At 40.4% G+C, this 24,466-nt stretch overlaps 1 protein-coding gene and 1 long non-coding RNA gene across 3 annotated transcripts; both read left to right on the top strand.

The window, feature by feature from the left end:
- Positions 1-14: 14 nt before the first annotated feature.
- LOC117515818 lies at positions 15-21,658 on the top strand. The gene is made up of 4 exons (XR_004562228.1): positions 15-153; positions 4,192-4,196; positions 7,780-7,784; positions 21,644-21,658. It is a non-coding gene; the product is annotated as an uncharacterized LOC117515818 (long non-coding RNA).
- lysmd4 (LysM, putative peptidoglycan-binding, domain containing 4) lies at positions 1,081-7,831 on the top strand. Of its 2 annotated transcripts, none has more exons than XM_034176548.1 (3): positions 1,081-1,103; positions 4,266-4,544; positions 4,656-7,831. In XM_034176548.1, exons 2-3 carry the CDS (start codon positions 4,281-4,283, stop codon positions 5,214-5,216), a joined length of 825 nt encoding a protein of 274 aa, XP_034032439.1. In that variant the 5' UTR covers positions 1,081-1,103; positions 4,266-4,280; the 3' UTR covers positions 5,217-7,831. The 2 variants fall into 2 exon arrangements, with proteins under 2 accessions (XP_034032439.1, XP_034032440.1); XM_034176549.1 differs by having other exon boundaries at positions 1,082-1,103; positions 4,281-4,544.
- Positions 21,659-24,466: the final 2,808 nt, after the last annotated feature.

The following is a 24,466-nucleotide window of genomic DNA, read 5'->3' as shown; positions in this document are numbered from 1 at the left end:
TACCGTGAACAGTGACAATGGTGTTCCAGCAGTTTCCAGTTGATGGCATGCCTGAGCCTTGGTGGTTCCTGGGTTGTTCCTGAACATCCTAACCAATTTCATCTCATCTGAGGTTGATAGTTTAGGTCGTCTTCCAGACCTTGGAAAATTGGTGTCACATCTGAGTAAATTACACTTAAGTACAACTGTTTGAACTAATGATCTTGGAATGTATAGTTGTTTAGAAATGGTTCCAAGAGACCTTCTGAACTTGTGCAAATTACAATTCTCCTTAGATCTTCGGTGAGTTCCTTGGACTTTCCCGTTATTGTGAGTATTGGTCAGTCCAATGAGTGCTGTCAAACACATCCTTTCTATGCTGGCAAAAAGAAACCGCAAGTTGCAGTTAATCATGATCACTAACAAAGAGTTAGTAGGCCAAGTCATATTAAAAGACACTGGGGAACCTTCAGCTTTCAGTTAAAAGACTTAAGTAAATGTATGTATATCTTTGAGCCTGTATGTATCATTTTGACCCTGTGTGGATTAGAGAAGATCCAAAACAAAGCTCTGTGACTCCCACATAGTGTTAGGGGACAAAAACTTCTCTGTGGCAGTTACAGTTATTTCCACCAGATGTCGCCATTGCAAAGGCATTGAGCAATTCAAAGTCATTAATTTTCTGAAGTTATTGGCTCATTTGGTGGAAAGATTCAACATGTTCCTTATTGTATTTGTTGAAAATTTTCCATCAATTTTTTTTTGTAATCAAATTGGTTTGTGTTTTGAGGATATTCAACTGAAAACAGAAATCATCTGACCTTTAGCAATGACGAAAACACAGGCGTCGTGCACTACAAATATTCAATATAAATGAAGATCGTATTTAAGAATTCTTTTTTTCAGATTTTTTTTAAGAGTTAAAGAAATGCAAATAAGTTTGTTGCGTTCTCAGTAATCACTCCAGACCAATGGGTGGCGTTTATGTTGTTAAAATTGATTAATACTGCCGTGTAATGAAGAAGATGAAGCTGAAGTTAAAGTAAGTGTCCAACACTGCTGCTGGAAACGTTCAGCTGAAGCTCTGGAAGACTCACAAAAACCCTGCTGCTCGTTCGAAACAGGTAACTAATGACACGAGAGCTGAAAGTCTGTCAGAAGATCGTACTGACCTGGACTCCAACACATTAAGTAATTTGTATGATGTCAAATACTAAAAAAAAAAAAAAAAAACGACGAACACGCGCTGGGTGTCTAAAACTCGTCTGCTCTTTTTAGCTAGCTAAATTTAGCCTCTTTGAGAAGTTGACTAATGGTGCGTTCAAGTACTTCAAGTAAACTCTCACTCTTCTGAGTTGAGTGGAATATTTTAGCATTTAACGCCGAAGTTTCACAGTCCACATTAGTATTGCTTTAATTGCCTATCTATTTGATTATATTTGTGATTTAATTTACTCGGTGTTTGTTTCTAGCATTGATTAAAACATCATAAAATAATTTCACACAAAGTGAAATTGATTGCTGTGCCCCTCAGTACTCCAGAGCCCAAATATATTCAATTTACATTGATTGGGAATATAGATCAGTCATAAAATCTTCACACAGGATAAACTGCAACAACAGAAAATGCTTGGTGTAGTGTCTTACTTGTGGATTACCCAGGATTCCAATAACTACTTTTATATGACAGCATAAAGGGCTTGGGTTGTCATTATTTTTTTTACCTACTCTTTTCAGTTAACTATGGTTCGGGGTTCATATTAAACACAATCAAAATCCTACATTTCTATCTCTGTAGATGTGAAAATGTCCGTACTATATTATCATTTAGGCCTGTGAATTTATATAGCACTTTTCCGTCTGCATCAGACGCTCAACGCGCCCAAGGGCCCTTAGTGATTTTCCAGTCAGGCGAGGATTTGAACTCAGGATCTTCTGGTCTCAAGCCCAACACCTTAACCACTAGCCCATCACCTCCCCTAATTGGTACAACAATTGGTTTTACATTTCTTTGATAAGTTGGAGAAATATTGGAATCGGACCAGAACTAAATTGGAATTCCAATACTGTACAAGACATTCAGAAGTACACAAAAGGCCGAGGTTGCCTGCAGTTTCCAAAGTTTGACCATATTGGAAGTATTGTTAAATGTTCAGCACATGTAAGAAACATTAAACCTTGATATTAAATACTTTCAGAGAGTGATTTTTAAGGTTGTGAGGCACCTGAAACAAGAGTTTAGAACCTCAGTCTCATTCCGGAAGTACAGTGCATCATTCTGGAAATGGCAGCCAGTTTCAGAAGCACAAAAGCTTCTCACAATGTGGCAAACGTGCCACGCTTTAAGTTGAAAATGGCCCACTTCTGGACAGGGAACCACACCACATTGAAATTATGATACAGTACAAAACTTCCAGAAGTCCACAAAGCTATTGCATGATTCAAGCAGTGGCTGCACACACAATTTCCAAAGTTGGACTATATTGGAAGTATTGTTCAACTTTCAGTACTTTTTGGTGCATTTAAGAGAAATTAAACCCCACCAGCTGAGCCAAGAGTTTGGTAGTTCATCAGGCTGATTTCGGAAGTGCAGCATGTCTTTCTGGAAGTGGTGGCCAGTTTTAGAAGCACCAATGCTTCCAATAATGCAGAGAAAGTGTTGCACATTATATGGGAATTGGCCCACTTCTGGACAAAGACTCATTTTACATCAGAATTCTGTTATTGTGGAAGGGATCCAGAAGTGCACAAAGCTGTGCTGTGATTCCAGTAGTGGCCATGCACAACTTTAGATTTTAGAGAAAATTAACCCTTACTCAAAAACATTTACAAGAAGGTGATTTACAAGGTAGCAAAGAAGTCCAGATATGTGATTAGACTCTAGGGTCTGCCTGATTCCAGTAGTGTAGACTACCCAGAAATGGAACAGAGTTTTGGAAGCAGGACAACTTCCAATATGGTCCACCCTCCAGTATTGTGTAAAAGATATGCAAGTCTGTGGATATGTGACATGCCCATGCACAATGTGTAAAATCTTTATGCATATAACTTTATTACCTATGAATATCTTTGCTGTCTATATTATAACATTTGATGTACACTCAACAAAAATATAAACACAACACTTTTGGTTTTGCTCCCATTTTGTATGAGATGAACTCAAAGATCTAAAACTTTTTCCACATACACAATATCACCATTTCCCTCAAATATTGTTCACAAACCAGTCTAAATCTGTGATACTGAGCACTTCTCCTTTGCTGAGATAATCCATCCCACCTCACAGGTGTGCCATATCAAGATGCTGATTAGACATCATGATTAGTGCACAGGTGTGCCTTAGACTGCCCACAATAAAAGGCCACTCTGAAAGGTGCAGTTTTGTTTTATTGGGGGGGGATACCAGTCAGTATCTGGTGTGACCACCATTTGCCTCATGCAGTGCAACACATCTCCTTCGCATAGAGTTGAAGAGAACACCTCTCCAATGTGCCAAACGCCAGCGAATGTGAGCATTTGCCCACTCAAGTCGGTTACGACGACAAACTGGAGTCAGGTCGAGACCCCGATGAGGACGACAAGCATGCAGATGAGCTTCCCTGAGACGGTTTCTGACAGATTGTGCAGAAATTCTTTGGTTATGCAAACCGATTGTTTCAGCAGCTGTCCGAGTGGCTGGTCTCAGACGATCTTGGAGGTGAAGATGCTGGATGTGGAGGTCCTGGGCTGGTGTGGTTACACGTGGTCTGCGGTTATGAGGCTGGTTGAATGTACTGCCAAATTCTCTGAAACGCCTTTGGAGACGGCTTATGGTAGAGACATGAACATTCAATACACGAGCAACAGCTCTGGTTGACATTCCTGCTGTTAGCATGCCAATTGCACGCTCCCTCAAATCTTGCAACATCTGTGGCATTGTGGTGTGTGATAAAACTGCACCTTTCAGAGTGGCCTTTTATTGTGGGCAGTCTAAGGCACACCTGTGCACTAATCATGGTGTCTAATCAGCATCTTGATATGGCACACCTGTGAGGTGGGATGGATTATCTCAGCAAAGGAGAAGTGCTCACTATCACAGATTTAAACTGGTTTATGAACAATATTTGAGGGAAATGGTGATATTGTGTATGTGGAAAAAGTTTTAGATCTTTGAGTTCATCTCATACAAAATGGGAGCAAAACCAAAAGTGTTGCGTTTATATTTTTGTTGAGTATATGTTTAAGAGCAAAATGAGTCTTTGGTATTGTGATTCCTGTCTTTGAATTCATGTTGACATTTCTTCCTGGCCGGTGTTTTCAAGATGTGGCGGGGGGAGGGTACTCCACGGGCTTTCCAGGCCCCAGTTGATGTTCATGCCAGTGCTGATGGTCAGGTGTACATGTTTAAGAGGAGACCAAATGAATCCGCCATTTCGTCAGAGGACGAGGAGCTCAGGGTGCTGGAGATGAGGCCGCAGGTTTTTCAGGACGAACAGCAAGACAGATTACAGAATGTGGAGCTGTTGGAACGAGAGGTGCTGGATGGAGACAGTCTCAACAAGCTTGCACTACAATACGGCTGCAAGGTAAACATTTGGGCAAATTACTGCATCTTTTAAATTTCTGCTGTAACTGTTGCCGTTTCCAGTGGTCTATCATCATCATTCGTGGGTTGATTAATCAATTTCTGTCAACAGGTGGCAGATATAAAACGAGCCAACAACCTTATGCAAGAACAAGACTTGTTTGCACTGAAGTCGATCAAAATCCCAGTTCAAAAGCACAGTTTTTTAACTGAGTCTTTCACAGACTTAAGTGGCCATCAACAGCAAACAGTGCTTTCATCTGTCAGACAGTCAGAACCTCAGGATGGAGGAGGAGCCCAACCAAATGTACAGGAAGTCACAGACTTTCTAATGGAGGTGGATCACGATATTGAGAAACTGATCCACACCATGAATGATGGAGATGATGTCTTAAATAATTCAAAGAAACCTGAAAGGATTGGCTTCAGAGGGCGCCGCCTGACCAGCCATGGAGCAGACTGGGGAATCCATTGGTGGAACGCTGTCATTGCCATGTTCATGATTGGCATTGTCCTGCCGTTATTTTATGTGATCTATTTTAAAACAAGAGACAGTGCAACAGTTTCTCCAGCAGGTGGTGGTAGTAGTTTGCTGTCATCCATTGTCTCTTCAAACAGCTCAAATTCTGGCCTCAGTACAACTGGACCTGACCGTTATCAAGAGCCAGGATAGTGCGCAACTAAACATTTACACAACACCATTATTTTCAACAACACTAAATTCTATTTTTTTTTTTTTTTTTTTATACTACTACAACATTATCTTGAGTCAGGTACCCATTAACTTGCAGTTTTCATGGTGCTTTTAGATGACGATTGTGATGATGATCTTCCGGTGGAGTTTCTTATACTGAATGCATGTGTAGGATTTAGGTGTGTTTCTCATCAGAACTGGAATATAGCCATAACCATCTGTGTGCTACTTCTTAATTACATGCAACAAAGAATCAATGTGTTTTCATAAGTTTAGAAGGAGTCCTTCATATCTACATGGGAGGTAGCCCCCTCACAGAGACCTCCATGTTGCTACAGTAGCCCAACAGGGACTTATGTACTGCACTTTTTACATTTTGTGGTATAGCTAGAAGAATGAAGGGGGGGGGGGTTAGAATTTAGTTGTTCAGCTATCTGTCTACTGTTTGCTAGTGCAGGCTAACAAGTTTAAGAATCCTTTCTTTTTTCTTTTTGTAATAGACCACATATAGCCTTTATCAAAAGAGAAGGTAAAGGAGAATGAATCCCCATAATCAAAGAAGCAAAAAAAAAAAAAAAAATCAAAATTGTGACCATTGATGGCATAGAATGAGTTAATAGAAGTTAGTAGAATGAGGTTGTAAATTGTCTTGTATTAAGCAAAAAAAAAAAAAAAATCTGCCAATGGGGTAAGAAAAATTTACTTGAATTCTCAAAACTAGCAAACTGTCTAAGCACTGAATAATTAAAATGTGCCTTAAAACTAGATAGAATTGTTATTTTAAGATTAGCCTCTGTCTTAAAATAAGGAAAACAATCTTGTTCATTTCCTTGGATGATTTAAAAGCCATTGCCTTTCCTTGTTACTGGTTAAATACAGCTTGATATTAGCTTGAAAAAGTGAGATACATTTTCCCAAAATAAGACTTTTTCTTATGTAAAAAAAAAAAAAAAAAAAATGCTTAACAAGAATATTTTTGTATTTAGATTAAATTAAGTCAAAGTTTCTTTAAACAAGTCTTTTACCTTCTTAGATAGCAGTTTTTTTGCAGTGTACACACTTGCTTTTATAGTCACTGAACAAGCAAGTGTAAAGTTGACTGTTAACCGGGCCTGTGAAGAATTGCATTGTGCTGCATATTGAGTACGCTGGAATGGCTGCATCATGAAAAAAATGTGCAGAGGGGTGTAAGCTTGGCCTGCCTCTTCTGTGCTTTTGAAGCTCCACTGCCAGCAAAGTTCATCAGGATTAATAAAATCTAGAAATGCAGGTGTGTACTGATTAAAAAAAAAAAAAAGATTTTTCACTGGACTGGCATAGGGTAACGCACAATTGTGTAGGCATGGTATATGTTGTACAGTAGTGTGTTGTGTAGACTTGCATAGAGCACAGTGTCCAGTGCTCTATGCCGAATGTTCACGAAAACAAATTTAACGTGTTTAATATTTTGCACCCACTTCGCGGACCCCTTTGCATCCCTCAGCGTATTACCATGTAGGGCTGCATAAGCTCGGTGTAGTTGGTATGCCGCATTACGCAATTCTACGTGATGCCGGTGTGAAAGGGGCTTTAGGGGAAGGCATTTTGCCGAAGTGTCGTAGCTTCTGTTACAGACCCAAAAAATGTAATCGGAACTCTGAATGATTGCCAGTGGTCTTGGAGGCCACCAAGACTCTACGATTAGCTACAAGGCTCCATAAAACAAGTGTAAAAATGCCGACTTTACACAAGGTTGCCTGAACAAGCCCAGAAATGTCTGTGAGCCGATGTTCGTATTTAAATGAATATATTAGAGAAAAACTAAATTGTGTTCAGAGATGCCAATGTGGCCCAAAGTAGGAGGTTCACTTTTCTTTACTTTTTATCTACCAGAATCCAAAATTTCAAAGGTGAGTATGGAGTAGTTTTTCCCTGCTGTCAGTCACTGACAGAAATTTTCCCAATTTCCCTGCTGTTCTGAGAGAAAATGTTGCACTTGTCTATTTTTGTCCAGTTGATTGCTGCTAATGTGTTTTTTGTTTCATTTCTTGTTAAAATTTTGAAAGGAGTTTCTTGAAGCACTTGATGTGACAGACGTTGAGCAGTAACTGCAGAAGAAAACAACCTGTAACCATAACTTTAGCACACTTCCCTTTTGCTCAGTGCCTGTACAAAGCACACATTGCTTCAATTGGGTCAAATTATATATTGCAGGTTCCTGTTACTGTGCTGTGCTTTTGCATGCATTTTTGGGTGCACTTTGCTCTTGTCTGAATTATTTGTGCAATGCATCACATTGTGTTTACGCCTCTGAATTTACTGACGATTTTGACTTTTTTTTTTTTTTTTGCAAGAATTTGTCAACATAGGTACAGTGTATACAGCACAGGTTGTCTGAAGGAAATTAATGATGCTTTATTCTACTGTGAATGTGAAGTAAATTGTACCTGGTGTAATACGCTAATTTATGCATGAAATATTTACATTTTCGGAACACTGCAAACACTGTGTGAGTTGGCTGTCATTTCTCTAAAGTCAGTCTACAGACTACTCAGGAACACAGCTACAGTGATGAGGTTTATTTGCAAGCATGTTTGCCCCTGAATAAATGAGTTGATAACGTAAAAGCGAATTATTGCATTGCTTTCAGTGTTGTGTATCCATAGTTGTTTGAAAGTATGACAACAGACTCAAACTGATTTGAGGAAAGTGAGTCAAAACAAAGGTGTTTTCTATTTATATATAGATAGATGGATATAATCGCAATGCTAAAATACCCTCAACCATAAGAGCATAAAAATAGGAAATGTGTGACCTTTTGACCTCTTAAAATAGGTCAAGGTTAGTCATCTTTGAACTTGTCCATGGTGTGTGTCCCAAGAATGTCCCCTGTGAATTTGAAGACCTTGGCAGTAATGGGACTGGATTTATGCTGGGCACAGACAGACGTAAAACCTTTGCAATACCTGATGGCCATATTTTGGCCTCTGGTAAAAATGGGATCACTGCATTTACACGTATACATACACTCCCTGGCCACTTTATTAGGTACACCTCGCTAGTACTGGGTTGGATCCCCTTTTGTCTTGAGAACTGCTCATGTCAAGCAACCCAATCCAGTCGAAGATTCAAGCTTCTCTACTTGTACACAGGGTAATTTTGAGAAATTGGTTACACTTACTATTAAATGTTAACATGAAATCATATATTGCCTTTCTGTTGCTTGTGTGACATTTGTTCGTGGGTGACCTTGAAAAGACATACTCAATGACATAACTTTAAAGCAAGGTTTGGAGTCAGTATGGATTAAACAGGGTGGAAGGGTCGTGTGACGGTCACAGATAAACTCGATCACTTCCATTTATGACAGAACTGATCAAATGTGAAGAGAAGACCGCAAAGAACCATATATTATGTTATCGATGAATCACAGAATTTCCATGACTGTCAAATATGAACTCCATGAAGGGGGTTCACTTTTTAATAGGAGCTGTTCCCATATTTACCAAAAGATGGCAGCAACTTTCTTGTGTTCCGACTTGAAGTACATGATTTTTTAAAAAAAAAGTGGTTTAATATATAAATCTTGATTGTTACATGAATTCATATACAACATTACTTTTTTAGTATATGACTAACTGCAATTATCCTGCTTCATTTAAATAATTTGGGCCTGATTTACTGAGATCCAAGATGATGAATTCTAAATTAGTTGGGCAATTCAAACCTTTGCACATTGTGTTGGAGACAGTTTTGCCAGTGATTTACTAAGAGTAAACCTACAATTCGGCAGTAACGTGATGCAGACAGCAGTGTGTAAAAGAAGGAATTTGTGTGCATTAATTGCCACAAGCACAAAATAAAATTGTTCTTTATTTTGTATGAAATATGTCAAATGAACATTTTCATGCACTGGCAGTTAAAAAGAAAAAACAAAAACAACCTGAAATGGACTGTTCCAGTAGCCGGTGCATGAGAGTGGATCATGCACTGTGCATCCTGTGCATACAGCCCTGATGTGTGTGTCTGTGCACCTGTTATGCATGGAGACATTCGTTCTTAAAGAAACCAACACAAAGTAAAGTTAAAGATGCCAGATGTTTACGTTGAATGATTTTTTTAAGTTGTGTGCAGTCATTATGCTGTAACAATATTCTAAAACAAACATGCTAAACTACACAACCTATATTGCATACAATAGTCAGTGCACTCAAAGTAAATTAATATGGATTTTTTTGTGTGTGTGTGAGTTTAATGGTGTTTGTGCACATTTTAGCACATGCAAACATTTAGTAAATCAGAATCTTTGTGTTTCAGCACCAACACCATGTTTTACCACAGCAAAACGTGCTGTAAGCCAGCAGATTACTGGACATCTCTACAAAGATATTGGAAATATATTCACACTTTGTCCTGTTAGTTGGCTAGTTATGCAATATATGTGAAACAAATACAGTCACAGATTTTCAAATATTACAGAAGTTATATTTAGTTTAACTCGGTTAGTCCCATTGAGATCTCTTTTGCAAGGGAGACCTGGACAATTACCAGTTTTCAATGCAGCTAACCCGCATGTCTTTAAATGTGGGAGGAAACCCACGCAAACACAGGGAGCAGATGCAAACTCAATTAAGAAAGGCCACAGATGGGAATCTAACCCATGACTTTTTTTGCTGTGAAGCAACAGTGCTAACCACTAATCCACAATGCTGCCCAGTGTAATATAATTTTGTCAATTGTTCAGGAAGTAACGCTGACAGGAAGCCAGGCTTCATAACTTGGAAACTATTCAATCTGTCACCCTTCTTTGTCCTTGCAAAGGTCAATCCAAAAGGTCGCCCACAGAACAGTGCTGCTGGGATTAATAGAAAATTGACCTCCTCTTCCAAACCTGGATGTTCTGGCTATAAAAGATTCCCAAACACAGCTGTTCAAACAGTTTGTACCTCACAAATAAAGCAAAAGCACACAATGACACATCCTAAAGAAACATTTTTTAACCCCTGTAGGGACTTATGATGATGACTAGGTTGAGCAATTTAGTGATTGTGTAGATAATGAAACTGTCATGAAAAGTAATCCTGCAAGTGAAAGACAATATGAACATTTTAATTTAGATGTCAAACCTCACTCTGATCTACCTCCAGGCTGCAGTGTTCTGGCACCACACGCCAAGGCATGATCCCACTTTGAATCATGCTTTTTTCAACTTCAACCCAGACAGTTCGAGAGAAATAAATGAACAATTATTATTCTTCAGGGTGAGGCTTGATGGGGCTCTAGCCTACTTGTGGAGATGATATTCAAGCGTCCCCACATAAAATTTAATTTTGCCATTTAAAATCCAATGTTTTTATCATCAGTATTCTACATTATGTAATTGATCCAGTCCTCTAGTGCCACTATTTTCCACAGCACCCATGAGACGAGGTTTCTGAACAATGATCAATATTATAATAGGCAAGTGGCCTCTGTGTGCACGTATGTGTGTGTGCGTGGGTATCAATCAGTTCAATCAATTTTATTTATATAGCGCCAAATCACAACAAACAGTTGCCCCAAGGCGCCCCATATTGCAAGGCAAGGCCATACAATAATTCCATAAAAACCCCAACGGTCAAAACGACCCCCTGTGAGCAAGCACTTGGCGACAGTGGGAAGGAAAAACTCCCCCTTAACAGGAAGAAACCTCCAGCAGAACCAGGCCCAGGGAGGGGCAGTCCCCTGCTGGGACTGGTTGGGGCTGAGGGAGAGAACCAGGAAAAAGACATGCTGTGGAGGGGAGCAGAGATCAATCACTAATGATTAAATGCAGAGTGGTGCATACAGAGCAAAAAGAGAAAGAAACACTCAGTGCATCATGGGAACCCCCCAGCAGTCTAAGTCTATAGCAGCATAACTAAGGGATGGTTCAGGGTCACCCGATCCAGCCCTAACTATAAGCTTTAGCAAAAACGAAAGTTTTAAGCTTAATCTTAAAAGCAGAGAGGGTGTCTGTCTCCCTGATCCGAATTGGGAGCTGGTTCCACAGGAGAGGAGCCTGAAAGCTGAAGGCTCTGCCTCCCATTCTACTCTTACAGTGAGAGCGAAGTGCTCTATTGGGGTGATATGGTACTATGAGGTCCCTAAGATAAGATGAGACCTGATTATTCAAAACCTTATAAGTAAGAAGAAGAATTTTAAATTCTATTCTAGAATTAACAGGAAGCCAGTGAAGAGAGGCCAATATGGGTGAGATATGCTCTCTCCTTCTAGTCCCCGTCAGTACTCTAGCTACAGCATTTTGAATTAACTGAAGGCTTTTCAGGGAACTTTTAGGACAACCTGATAATAATGAATTACAATAGTCCAGCCTAGAGGAAATAAATGCATGAATTAGTTTTTCAGCATCACTCTGAGACAAGACCTTTCTAATTTTAGAGATATTGCGTGAATGCAAAAAATCAGTCTAAATGCATGAATTAGTTTTTCAGCATCACTCTGAGACAAGACCTTTCTAATTTTAGAGATATTGCGTAAATGCAAAAAATCAGTCTTACATATTTGCTTAATATGCGCTTTGAATGACATATCCTGATCAAAAATGACTCCAAGATTTCTCACAGTATTACTAGAGGTCAGGGTAATGCCATCCAGAGTAAGGATCTGGTTAGACACCATGTTTCTAAGATTTGTGGGGCCAAGTACAATAACTTCAGTTTTATCTGAGTTTAAAAGCAGGAAATTAGAGGTCATCCATGTCCTTATGTTTGTAAGACAATCCTGCAGTTTAGCTAATTGGTGTGTGTCCTCTGGCTTCATGGATAGATAAAGCTGGGTATCATCTGCGTAACAATGAAAATTTAAGCAATGCCGTCTAATAATACTGCCTAAGGGAAGCATGTATAAAGTGAATAAAATTGGTCCTAGCACAGAACCTTGTGGAACTCCATAATTAACCTTAGTCTGTGAAGATGATTCCCCATTTACATGAACAAATTGTAATCTATTAGATAAATATGATTCAAACCACCGCAGCGCAGTGCCTTTAATACCTATGGCATGCTCTAATCTCTGTAATAAAATTTTATGGTCAACAGTATCAAAAGCAGCACTGAGGTCTAACAGAACAAGCACAGAGATGAGTCCACTGTCTCAGGCCATAAGAAGATCATTTGTAACCTTCACTAATGCTGTTTCTGTACTATGATGAATTCTAAAACCTGACTGAAACTCTTCAAATAGACCATTCCTTTGCAGATGATCAGTTAGCTGTTTTACAACTACCCTTTCAAGAATTTTTGAGAGAAAAGGAAGGTTGGAGATTGGCCTATAATTAGCTAAGATAGCTGGGTCAAGTGATGGCTTTTTAAGTAATGGTTTAATTACTGCCACCTTAAAAGCCTGTGGTACATAGCCAACTAATAAAGATAGATTGATCATATTTAAGATCGAAGCATTAAATAATGGTAGGGCTTCCTTGAGCAGCCTGGTAGGAATGGGGTCTAATAGACATGTTGATGGTTTGGATGAAGTAACTAATGAAAATAACTCAGACAGAACAATCTGAGAGAAAGAGTCTAACCAAATACCGGCATCACTGAAAGCAGCCAAAGATAACGATACGTCTTTGGGATGGTTATGAGTAATTTTTTCTCTAATAGTTAAAATTTTATTAGCAAAGAAAGTCATGAAGTCATTACTAGTTAAAGTTAAAGGAATACTCGGCTCAATAGAGCTCTGACTCTTTGTCAGCCTGGCTACAGTGCTGAAAAAAAAACCTGGGGTTGTTCTTATTTTCTTCAATTAGTGATGAGTAGTAAGATGTCCTAGCTTTACGGAGGGCTTTTTTATAGAGCAACAGACTCTTTTTCCAGGCTAAGTGAAGATCTTCTAAATTAGTGAGATGCCATTTCCGCTCCAACTTACGGGTTATCTGCTTTAAGCTGCGAGTTTGTGAGTTATACCACGGAGTCAGGCACTTCTGATTTAAAGCTCTCTTTTTCAGAGGAGCTACAGCATCCAAAGTTGTCTTCAATGAGGATGTAAAACTACTGACGAGATACTCTATCTCACTTACGGAGCTTAGGTAGCTACTCTGCACTGTGTTGGTATATGGCATTAGAGAACATAAAGAAGGAATCATATCCTTAAACCTAGTTACAGCGCTTTCTGAAAGACTTCTAGTGTAATGAAACTTATTCCCCACTGCTGGGTAGTCCATCAGAGTAAATGTAAATGTTATTAAGAAATGATCAGACAGAAGGGAGTTTTCAGGGAATACTGTTAAGTCTTCAATTTCCATACCATAAGTCAGAACAAGATCTAAGATATGATTAAAGTGGTGGGTGGACTCATTTACATTTTGAGCAAAGCCAATTGAGTCTAATAATAGATTAAATGCAGTGTTGAGGCTGTCATTCTCAGCATCTGTGTGGATGTTAAAATCGCCCACTATAATTATCTTATCTGAGCTAAGCACTAAGTCAGACAAAACTTCTGAAAATTCACAGAGAAACTCACAGTAACGACCAGGAGGACGATAGATAACAACAAATAAAACTGGTTTTTGGGACTTCCAATTTGGATGGACAAGACTAAGAGTCAAGCTTTCAAATGAATTAAAGCTCTGTCTGGGTTTTTGATTAATTAATAAACTGGAATGGAAGATTGCTGCTAATCCTCCGCCTCGGCCCGTGCTACGAGTGTTCTGGCAGTTAGTGTGACTCGGGGGTGTTGACTCATTTAAACTAACATATTCATCCTGCTGTAACCAGGTTTCTGTAAGGCAGAATAAATCAATATATTGATCAATTATTATATCATTTACTAACAGGGACTTAGAAGAGAGAGACCTAATGTTTAATAGACCACATTTAACTGTTTCAGTCTGTGGTGCAGTTGAAGGTGCTATATTATTTTTTCTTTTTGAATTTTTATGCTTAAATAGATTTTTGCTGGTTACTGGTGGTCTAGGAGCAGGCACCGTCTCTACGGGGATGGGGTAATGAGGGGATGGCAGGGGGAGAGAAGCTGCAGAGAGGTGTGTAAGATTTCAACTCTGCTTCCTGGTCCCAACCCTGGATAGTCACGGTTTGGAGGATTTAAGAAAATTGGCCAGATTTCTAGAAATGAGAGCTGCTCCATCCAAAGTGGGATGGATGCCGGTTCTCCTAACAAGACCAGGTTTTCCCCAGAAGCTTTGCCAATTATCTATGAAGCCCACCTCATTTTTTGGACACCACTCAGACAGCCAGCAATTCAAGGAGAACATGCGGCTAAACATGTCACTCCCGGTCCGATTGGGGAGCGGCCCAGAGAAAACTACAGAGTCCGACATTGTTTTTGCAAAGTTACACACCGATTCAATGTTAATTTTAGTGACCTCTGATTGGCGTAACCGGGTGTCATTACTGCCGACGTGAATTACAATCTTACCAAATTTACGCTTAGCCTTAGCCAGCAGTTTCAAATTTCCTTCAATGTCGCCTGCTCTGGCCCCCGGAAGACAATTGACTATGGTTGCTGGTGTCGCTAACTTCACATTTCTCAAAACAGAGTCACCAATAACCAGAGTTTGATCCTCGGCGGGTGTGTCGCCGAGTGGGGAAAAACGGTTAGAAATGTGAACGAGTTGGCGGTGTACACGGGGCTTCTGTTTAGGGCTACGCTTCCTCCTCACAGTCACCCAGTCGGCCTGTCTTCCAGAGGGAAACTAACGGTGGCTAAGCTACCTTGGTCCGCACCGACTACAGGGGCCTGGCTAGCTGTAGAATTTTCCACGGTGTGGAGCCGAGTCTCCAATTCGTCCAGCCTGGCCTCCAAAACTACAAATAAGCTACACTTATTACAAGTACCATTACTGCTAAAGGAGGCCGAGGAATAACTAAACATTTCACACCCAGAGCAGAAAAGTGCGGGAGAGACAGGAGAAGCCGCCATGCTAAACCGGCTAAGAGCTAGTAGCTGCGCTAAGCTAGGGGATTCCTAAAAACACACAAAGTGAATAATGTGTAAATAATTTAGAGATGATTCAGCAGAGGGAGTGCTTTAGTTAAGGCACGTGAAGATTACACTGTGAAACAAATCGTTATCTAGGTAACTAGATCAATCTAACTGCGCAGATTAAACAGCTAACAGATACAGAAAAACACTGCAGTGCTCCGGAACAGGAAGTGATACAATACCGCAGTGAGAGCCAACCACCAGTAGAGGCAAGCAAGTAAGTATTTCAGAGAGGCTTCAATCACGGAGAAACTGGGCGAGCTTACATTTGCAGTTTGATATGCTTATGTATTTTGGGTCAAGGATGAATGCTATGAAAACGGAAAGTTGATAAGACTAATATTTTGGGAGGAATTAGCGATATTAGCGAACGACAGTGAACAATGGATGTTGTGCTGAAATGCACCATGGGAGTTCAGAGTTTTGGGGTTTTAAATGTTATTGTGTTTCATGTTTCTTAAATGGTGTTGTTAATGTTATTGATTTATTGTGTTTTTGTAGTTCAATTGGTTTAGCCAGTTTAGTTAAGTGTCATGTTGCCATTACCATGACTGAGAAGGGTAGTGCTTTTGATGTCTTCCGCCATCTCTGTTTGTGGGTGTGTAAAAATAAAAGCACCTTCTTGCAGTACAAGGCAGAAAGGACAAAAAGGTGTGCATCTGTCTGTGCCTGCATGCGTACATGTGTATAACTTTGTTGACGAACAAACTGGGCAGAGCTGACATTTGCCATTTTGTATGCTTATGTTTTTCGGGTCATGGATGAACACTGCCAAAACAGAACATTGATAGGAGTAATATTTTTGGAGAAATTACAAATATTAGCTAACAACACTGAAAAATGGACATTAGCAATTCCATTCTGGACTCATGCCAATCCAGCAGGGTGCGGTAAATCATCTATATATTAAAAGCATGTGTCAGAGTTGTTCAGAGTTGGACCTGAAAAGAACAACTCAGTTAACACAGAAAATAATCACGCAGGAGAAACTGAATTTCTTTTCCTGATCAGGAGAGAGCAAATGAGCGTCACCCTCTGCTAATGACGTCTCGTCAGCTCTGAGGGGCCCCGCCCATCTGCCTCCCATATTTATTAGTATAAAGTTACATACAAGCATATGGAAGCGACAAAATACGAATACACGTTAGCGACACAAAGTCTGGTCTCACATCGATATGAAATTGTTATGGCTTTAAGCCTCCAGTCTCACAAGTAAACTGCGTAACCCTGAACTAATACGCTGGTCACACCGCTCCCTGCTCAAGGCTGGGCTGTTAATTAGAACGTACATCTGTGCTCTGCAAAAACATGATCTCAGCAAAACAGTCTGCCCTCTCACTGAGTCAAAGATCATCTTGTGAGCAGTTTAATGATTATCCTGACATGGCGTGCATGCGCATGCATGCGTGCATGATTTTATTTAGTAAGTTCAATGTAAGTACATAAAATAATTAAAAATACATGGATGACACAAGAAAGTGAAAACACTTATTTCCATTGAGGTTGATTTAAATATCAAATGCAAAATAGAAGTAATAATAAAATAAATAATAGTGTGTATATGATAACAAGAACAAGAACAATTTATAAATTCATTAAGACAATAAATTAACATTTAAAAATTATGTAATTAAGAGGAAATAAAAGGGCTGAGTTCTTGTTGAGAACTGTTGAGGTCTAAAGGTATAAGGTTCTAAAAACACTCTGGACTCACACGCCATTCCTACTCATTACAAAAACTTTGCATAATTTATTACCACCTTGAAAAATGTCAGTTACTTATTTTATGAACACTACCCAATCTAGAGCTCATGGATCCCCATGGACAACACGCTAGTAATAACACGCAATAGTTGCCTTAGCCAGACACCTGGGGTTAGCAGCAAGGTTTTATAAATCACATGCAAAACAAAAGGTCTACTTTGCTTTACCTTTGCCTGCCTGAACAAGCCCAGACATGTCCGACTGTCTCATCAATTTCTTATGTTAAAATAATACGAGGGCTGGCAATAAAGTAACGGTCCTTTTTATTTTTTTCAAAAACTATATGGATTTCATTCATATGTTTTTACGTCAGACATGCTTGAACCCTCATGCGCATGCGTGAGTTTTTCCACGCCTGTCGGTGACGTCATTCGCCTGTGAGCACTCCTTGTGGGAGGAGTCGTCCAGCCCCTCATCGGAATTCCTTTGTCTGAGAAGTTGCTGAGAGACTGGCGCGTTGTTTGATCAAAATTTTTTCTAAACCTGTGAGACACATCGAAGTGGACACGGTTCGAAAAATTAAGCTGGTTTTCAGTGAAAATTTTAACGGCTGATGAGAGATTTTGAGGTGATTCTGTCGCTTTAAGGACTTCCCACGGTGCGAGACGTCGCTCAGCGCTCTCAGCCGCCGTCGTCAGCCTGTTCAAGCTGAAAACCTCCACATTTCAGGCTCTATTGATCCAGGACGTCGTGAGAGAACAGAGAAGTTTCAGAAGAAGTCGGTTTCAGCATTTTATCCGGATATTCCACTGTTAAAGGAGATTTTTTTAATGAAAGACGTGCGGACGGGTCCGCGCGTCGGGACGCAGCCGCCGCGACGCTCCGCCACAGGAAAAACAGCTCTGTTGAAAGCCTTAAGGACAAGTTGGAACATGTCCTGCCTGTTAAACAATTTCTCATATACTCACTCCACTGAAAGCCATCAAAAGCCGCCTGGATTTTACAAATGGTTATCAACACGGAGGTGTTTTTCCTGTGCCGCCGCACCGCGTCGGCTGCGTCCCGACGCGCGGATCCGTCCGCACGTCTTTCATTAAAAAAATCTCCTTTAACAGTGGAATATCCGGATAAAATGCTGAAACCGACTTCTTCTGAAACTTCTCTGTTCTCTCACGATGTCCTGGATCAATAGAGCCTGAAATGTGGAGGTTTTCAGCTTGAAACAGGCTGACGACGGCGGCTGAGAGCGCTGAGCAACATCTCGCACCGTGGGAAGTCCTTAAAGCGACAGAATCACCTCAAAATCTCTCATCAGCCGTTAAAATTTTCACTGAAAACCAGCTTAATTTTTCGAACCGTGTCCACTTCGATGTGTCTCACAGGTTTAGAAAAAATTTTGATCAAACAACGCGCCAGTCTCTCAGCAACTTCTCAGACAAAGGAATTCCGACGAGGGGCTGGACGACTCCTCCCACAAGGAGTGCTCACAGGCGAATGACGTCACCGACAGGTGTGGAAAAACTCACGCATGCGCACGAGGGTTCAAGCATGTCTGACGTAAAAACATATGAATGAAATCCATATAGTTTTTGAAAAAAATAAAAAGGACCCTTACTTTATTGACAGCCCTCGTATATATATATATATATATATATATATATATATATATATATATATAAATGTAACTGCAAATCATTGTATTGAAGGAGAAATCTGGGATTTTTCAGCCTAGTTCTTATTTGGAACAAAAATTATGATAATCTGTCCAATATCGACTTTTAAGGCAGTAAATCGTGTCTTATTGATGCTGGATAGGATGAAATACCACTAGAAATGTCTGATGGTATGCAACAGATCCCAACAGAGGTGCACATCATGTACATGTTTACCACAGTAGATGAAAAGAAACATTTTTGCACAACTGATTATACAGGCAGCTGCGTCCCTTTGTCTGATTTGGTAATGTCACTCTGTACAACTCAAATTCATCTCATCTACATTAGAACTGTATAATCTCAGTAGAAAGGCATAATTTTTGTCCTACATGAAAACATCTTTGGTTGGAAAACATGTTTCCTTATAAAAGACACCAGTATAGCCCAAAATAGGATGGCCAGTGGTCCACACCTGTAGCTATCGGAAACTAATACTTCAGAACTTAATATGCAGTCATTTTTATGGAGTTGCATGTCGAAATTTACACTCAGTCTCTGACAGACTCCACCGGGCCTATGGCTGCCGGGAACTCATTTATGAAGCACTTTGGGATCACAAACCACCAATTGCTGCACATATTAAAACAAAACTACAACTTAAAAGTAATAAAACGTATAAAAAGCATAAGAACAGATTCAAAACAGAGAACCATCATACCAGCCAGCAAATTCATTTTAAAGAAATTAAAGCAGGATACTGATTATAAAGAGGGTATATATCATATTTTCCTGAGTACAAGTTGCCTTTTTTTGTTGTTCTTTTTTTTTACTAGATTGGGAGGTCCTACGACTTTTACTCAGGTGCAATTGATATACTGAAAAATCACACATTTGTGATTTATAATAATGATTATAATGACTATTTATGTAGGCCTTTTCCAGGAATCAAAGCACAGAATCAAATAAACTCTAATAAACAAACAAATGTCAGTAATAAAAAGTACACTGCAACAATGCAGAAATATCTGAAATTAAACAGCCGGTAAAAGTAAGCAAGCCTGCTGCTACTTTCATTCTGGATCGCCATTGCAGATTCAAGGTGGATCTGCATCTTGATTTGGCACAGGTTTGACACTGGATGCCTTTCCTGAGGCAAATCCACATTGCAGGGAGAGATGGTAGAGAGGAGGTTTGAACCAGGAACCTTCTGCACTGAAACCAAGTGCACTAACCACTCGGCCACCAACCCTGAAAATTAAAACAAATAATAATAGAGAAGAAAGGTGTGCAATATATATATATATATATATATATATATATATATATATATATATATATATATATATATATATATATATATATATATATATATATATATATATATATATATATATATATATATATATATATATATATATATATACATACCAGGTCTGTTAGAAAAGCATCCGACCTTTTTATTTTTTGCAAAAACCATATGGATTTGAATCACGTGTGATTGCATCAGCCAAGCTTGAACCTTCGTGCGCATGCGTGAGTTTTTTCATACCTGTCGGTTGCATCATTTGCCTGTGAGCAGGCTTTGTGAGCAGTGGTCCACCCCTCTCGTCGGATTTTTATTGCGAATAAAATGTCTGAACAATTTGGAACTTTGCTGCATCAAATTTTTCCAGAAACTGTGAGAGACCTCCAGGTGGACACCATTCGGAAAATTCAGATGGCTTTCAGGGACCATTTTATGGGGATTACACAGATTAAGGAGTGCTCCAGCCGGTTTAAAGACCGCCCACAGCGTCTGAGAGCGCGGCGCACTCCGAGCGCCGATCGACTGGCTGAAACCCCACTGAAACAACCAGATCATTTCCAACGTGAAGCTTTGTTGATCCGGGATGTGGTCTGACTTCCACAAAAAAGGCAGAAGGTGTGGACATCAGTACTTTTTCGGCACATTCCACTGTTACAGGAGTTTTTTTCATGGAAAGAGGAGCGGAGGAATGCGCCACCGTGCCGCTCATGGCGCGGCACAAAACCACCTCCGTGTTGGTCTCACAGGACGGCTTTGAGATGGCTTTCAGATGGCTTTCGGTGGCTTTTCAGTCGGAGAAATTGTGCATGAGCTGGACATGCCAGAACATGTCCTGTGAGGCTTCATCACGGCGTTGCTTTGCGCCACGCGGCTCCACCGCGACGTGCGGAATTCCGCCGCACGTCTGTCTCAATGTGCCGAAAAAGTGCAGATGTCCACGTCTTCCGCAATTCCTGTGGAAGTCAGACGATGTGCCAGATCAACACAGCGTCCAGTGTGGAAATGAACGGCACATTTCACTGTTACAGGAGTTTTTGTCATGGAAAGAGGACCGGAGGAATTCCGCGCGTCGCGGTGGAGCCGTATGGCGCAAAGCAACGCTGTGATGAAGCCTCACAGGACATGTTCTGGCATGTCCAGCTCATGCACAATTTCTCGGATAGTCACACGACTGAAAAGCCATTGAAAGCCGTCTGAAAGCCATCTCAAAGCCATCCTGTGAGACCAACACGGAGGTGGTTTTGTGCCGCGCCATAAGCGGCACGGTGGCGCATTCCTCCGCTCCTCTTTCCATGAAAAAAACTCCTGTAACAGTGGAATGTGCCAAAAAAGTGCTGATGTCCACACCTTCTGCCTTTTTTGTGGAAGTCAGACCACATCCCGGATCAACAAAGCTTCACGTTGGAAATGATCTGGTTGTTTCAGTGGGGTTTCAGCCAGTCAATCGGCGCTCAGAGTGCGCCGCGCTCTCAGACGCTGTGGGCGGTCTTTCAACAGACCTTGTATATATCAGGGCTGCCACAATTAGTCAACTAGTCACGATTACATCGACTATCAACATTGTTGGCTACTAATTTATTTATCAACAAAGTTTTTTAAGCTTTGTTTTTCTCTCAAAGCTGTATCTTCCACTGCCATTACGTCCTTGATGCACATGCGCAGTAATGCTAATCAGGGTCAGCCATGATGTCACCAGAAAAGTTATGCCCAAACAATATCATGGCTAGCTGGCAGTGAAGCTCGAAAAACTTTGGGAGCATTTTAACCAAATTAAAGAGAAAAACCTGCAATGCAAAATCTGCAAGGCAGAACTTGCCTTCCATGGCAGAACAACGGCGATGCAGGAGCATCTGAGAAGGAAGCACGTTGTGTGTGAATCATCAGTGGTGGTCCTAGAGTGATTTACTCCCGGGGCGAAACCCCCTGCATGCCCCCCCCACCCACCCACCCACCCCGCGCACACTAACGTGGCCACCACCTCCGCCCCACCACCCATGAAAACACTAACTTCATCCAGAACACCCACAATCCCACAAATTAACTCACAACAGCTATTTTCAAGAACAAATTTCCAGTTTTAATGACTACTGCAATAACAAACACAAAGAAATTGGCACAGTCTAATGTGTCGTCATCCATGGACTTATCTGCAATAATCATCTCAAAAGTTTGCAGGCGGCATCATAATTGTTTGCCACAGTGCTCACTATCTGTGATGTGAAATTCCATCGAGTACAACCCCTGGCAAAAATTATGGAATCACCGGCCTCGGAGGATGTTCATTCAGTTGTTTAATTTTGTAGAAAAAAAAGCAGATCACAGACATGACACAAAACTAAAGTCATTTCAAATGGCAACTTTCTGGCTTTAAGAAACACTATAAGAAATCAAGAAAAAAGATACAGTAACGGTTACTTTTTTTAGACCAAGCAGAGGAAAAAAATATGGAATCACTCAATTCTGAGGAAAAAATTATGGAATCACCCTGTAAATTTTCATCCCCAAAACTAACACCTGCATCATATCAGATCTGCTCGTTAGTCTGCATCTAAAAAGGAGTGAACACACCTTGGAGAGCTGTTGCACCAAGTGGACTGACATGAATCATGGCTCCAACACGAGAGATGTCAATTGAAACAAAGGAGAGGATTATCAAACTCTTAAAAGAGAGTAAATCATCACGCAATGTTGCAAAAGATGTTGGTTGTTCACAGTCAGCTGTGTCTAAACTCTGGACCAAATACAAACAACATGAGAAGGTTGTTAAAGGCAAACATACTGGTAGACCAAGGAAGACATCAAAGCGTCAAGACAGAAAACTTAAAGCAATATGTCTCAAAAATCAAAAAATGCACAACAAAACAAATGAGGAATGAATGCGAGGAAACTGGAGTCAACGTCTGTGACCGAACTGTAAGAAACCGCCTAATGGAAATGGGATTTACATACAGAAAAGCTAAACGAAAGCCATCATTAACACCTAAACAGAAAAAAAACAAGGTTACAATGGGCTAAGGAAAAGCAATCGTGGACTGTGGATGACTGGATGAAAGTCATATTCAGTGATGAATCTCGAATCTGCATTGGGCAAGGTGATTTGTTTGGTGCCGTTCCAATGAGATTTATAAAGATGACTGCCTGAAGAGAACATGTAAATTTCCACAGTCATTGATGATATGGGGCTGCATGTCAGGTAAAGGCACTGGGGAGATGGCTGTCATTACATCATCAATAAATGCACAAGTTTACGTTGATATTTTGGACAATTGAAAGGATGTTTGGGGATGATGAAATCATTTTTCAAGATGATAATGCATCTTGCCATAGAGCAAAAACTGCAAAAACATTCCTTGCAAAAAGACACGTAGGGTCAATGTCATTGCACAGGGTCAATGTCAATGAGCAGATCTGATTTGATGCAGGTGTTAGTTTTGAGGATGAAAATTTACAGGGTGATTCCATAATTTATTCCTCAGAATTGAGTGATTCCATATTTTTTTCCTCTGCTTGGTCTAAAAAGTAACCGTTACTGACTGCCATAATATTTTTTTCTTGATTTCTTATAGTGTTTCTTAAAGCCAGAAAGTTGCCATTTGAAATGACTTTAGTTTTGTGTCATGTCTGTGATCTGCTTTTTTTCTACAAAATTAAACAACTGAATGAACATCCTCCGAGGCTGGTGATTCCATAATTTTTGCCAGGGGTTGTAGGAGCATTTCTGGGCAACCTTGAGCAGCCTGCAGACTCAAGAAAAGACATCCTCTGTGGATTTTGAGAAAAAATGTGGCAAACCCAGAGAGTGACGCAAAAAATATTCTGCACTCAGATAAGCATTTAGCCCTGAGACAGAACCAGATTCAGTCTGTGTGCACAGCAATGCACAAACATTGCACTGGGGGCTATTGCTTTAACTTTGGCCTGCAAACCATTGAGAGCTGAAGTCATGACAGCAGACATGGCTTCTTCGTAAGGAAGACTATCAAATGGCTTCGCCAAAATCAGGTCCACAACATTCAAATTGTCTGCCATTATGTGCAGCTTGCTACCCAGCTAGCTCGCTAGCTGGGACTGGTGTGAGGCTAGTGTGAAGTTTGTCCGCCTGTAAGTGCTTTGTTACGGTGAAGGAGCTCACCAGCACCCGCTGCTCGGTAGGGACAGAAACTGCGATAGAAGTCAGAAAGAGTGATAGAAGTCAGTCTCCAAACACAAGCAGCTACAAAAAAACCCACCAGAAATAGAAGCTCGATTTGTCGCTAGTCGTTTTTAACAAAGAAAATGCCGCTCAGAAGATTAGGAAAGTCTCCAGTTCAACTCAGAACAGAATGAAAACTAAAAAATGCTCCCACAGATGTTTACACCAAAAGATCGCTGATTCGCTCATTTCGCTGTCAATCAAAAAGGGATTCAGCCTCAGACAGATCATCCAATCATCATGCAGAAGCTGAGCGTCCGGGCCAGCCGAGGCCAGCCCACTACCCCATAGACCCCCAGACACGCTGAGCATCCGAAGGGCGGGACAAAGCCCAGCATTTATCCAATGACTCGTCTCATTTCGCTGCACTCTTTGTGTCACTATTGAAGCACTGTGAAGCTGCTGAATG

This window comes from Thalassophryne amazonica, chromosome 8 (genome assembly GCF_902500255.1).
Source record: "Thalassophryne amazonica chromosome 8, fThaAma1.1, whole genome shotgun sequence".
Classification (NCBI taxonomy): domain Eukaryota; kingdom Metazoa; phylum Chordata; class Actinopteri; order Batrachoidiformes; family Batrachoididae; genus Thalassophryne; species Thalassophryne amazonica.
The sequence above is the reverse complement of the archived record's forward strand: the minus strand, read 5'-3'. Positions and strand labels throughout refer to the sequence as shown.

Excerpts from the sequence above, each read along its gene's own strand:
- lysmd4 (XM_034176548.1), top strand. The coding sequence starts at position 4,281 with ATGTGGCGGGGGGAGGGTACTCCACGGGCTTTCCAGGCCCCAGTTGAT. Across the intron at positions 4,545-4,655 it reads CACTACAATACGGCTGCAAG|GTGGCAGATATAAAACGAGC; the intron begins GTAAACATTTGG and ends TTCTGTCAACAG.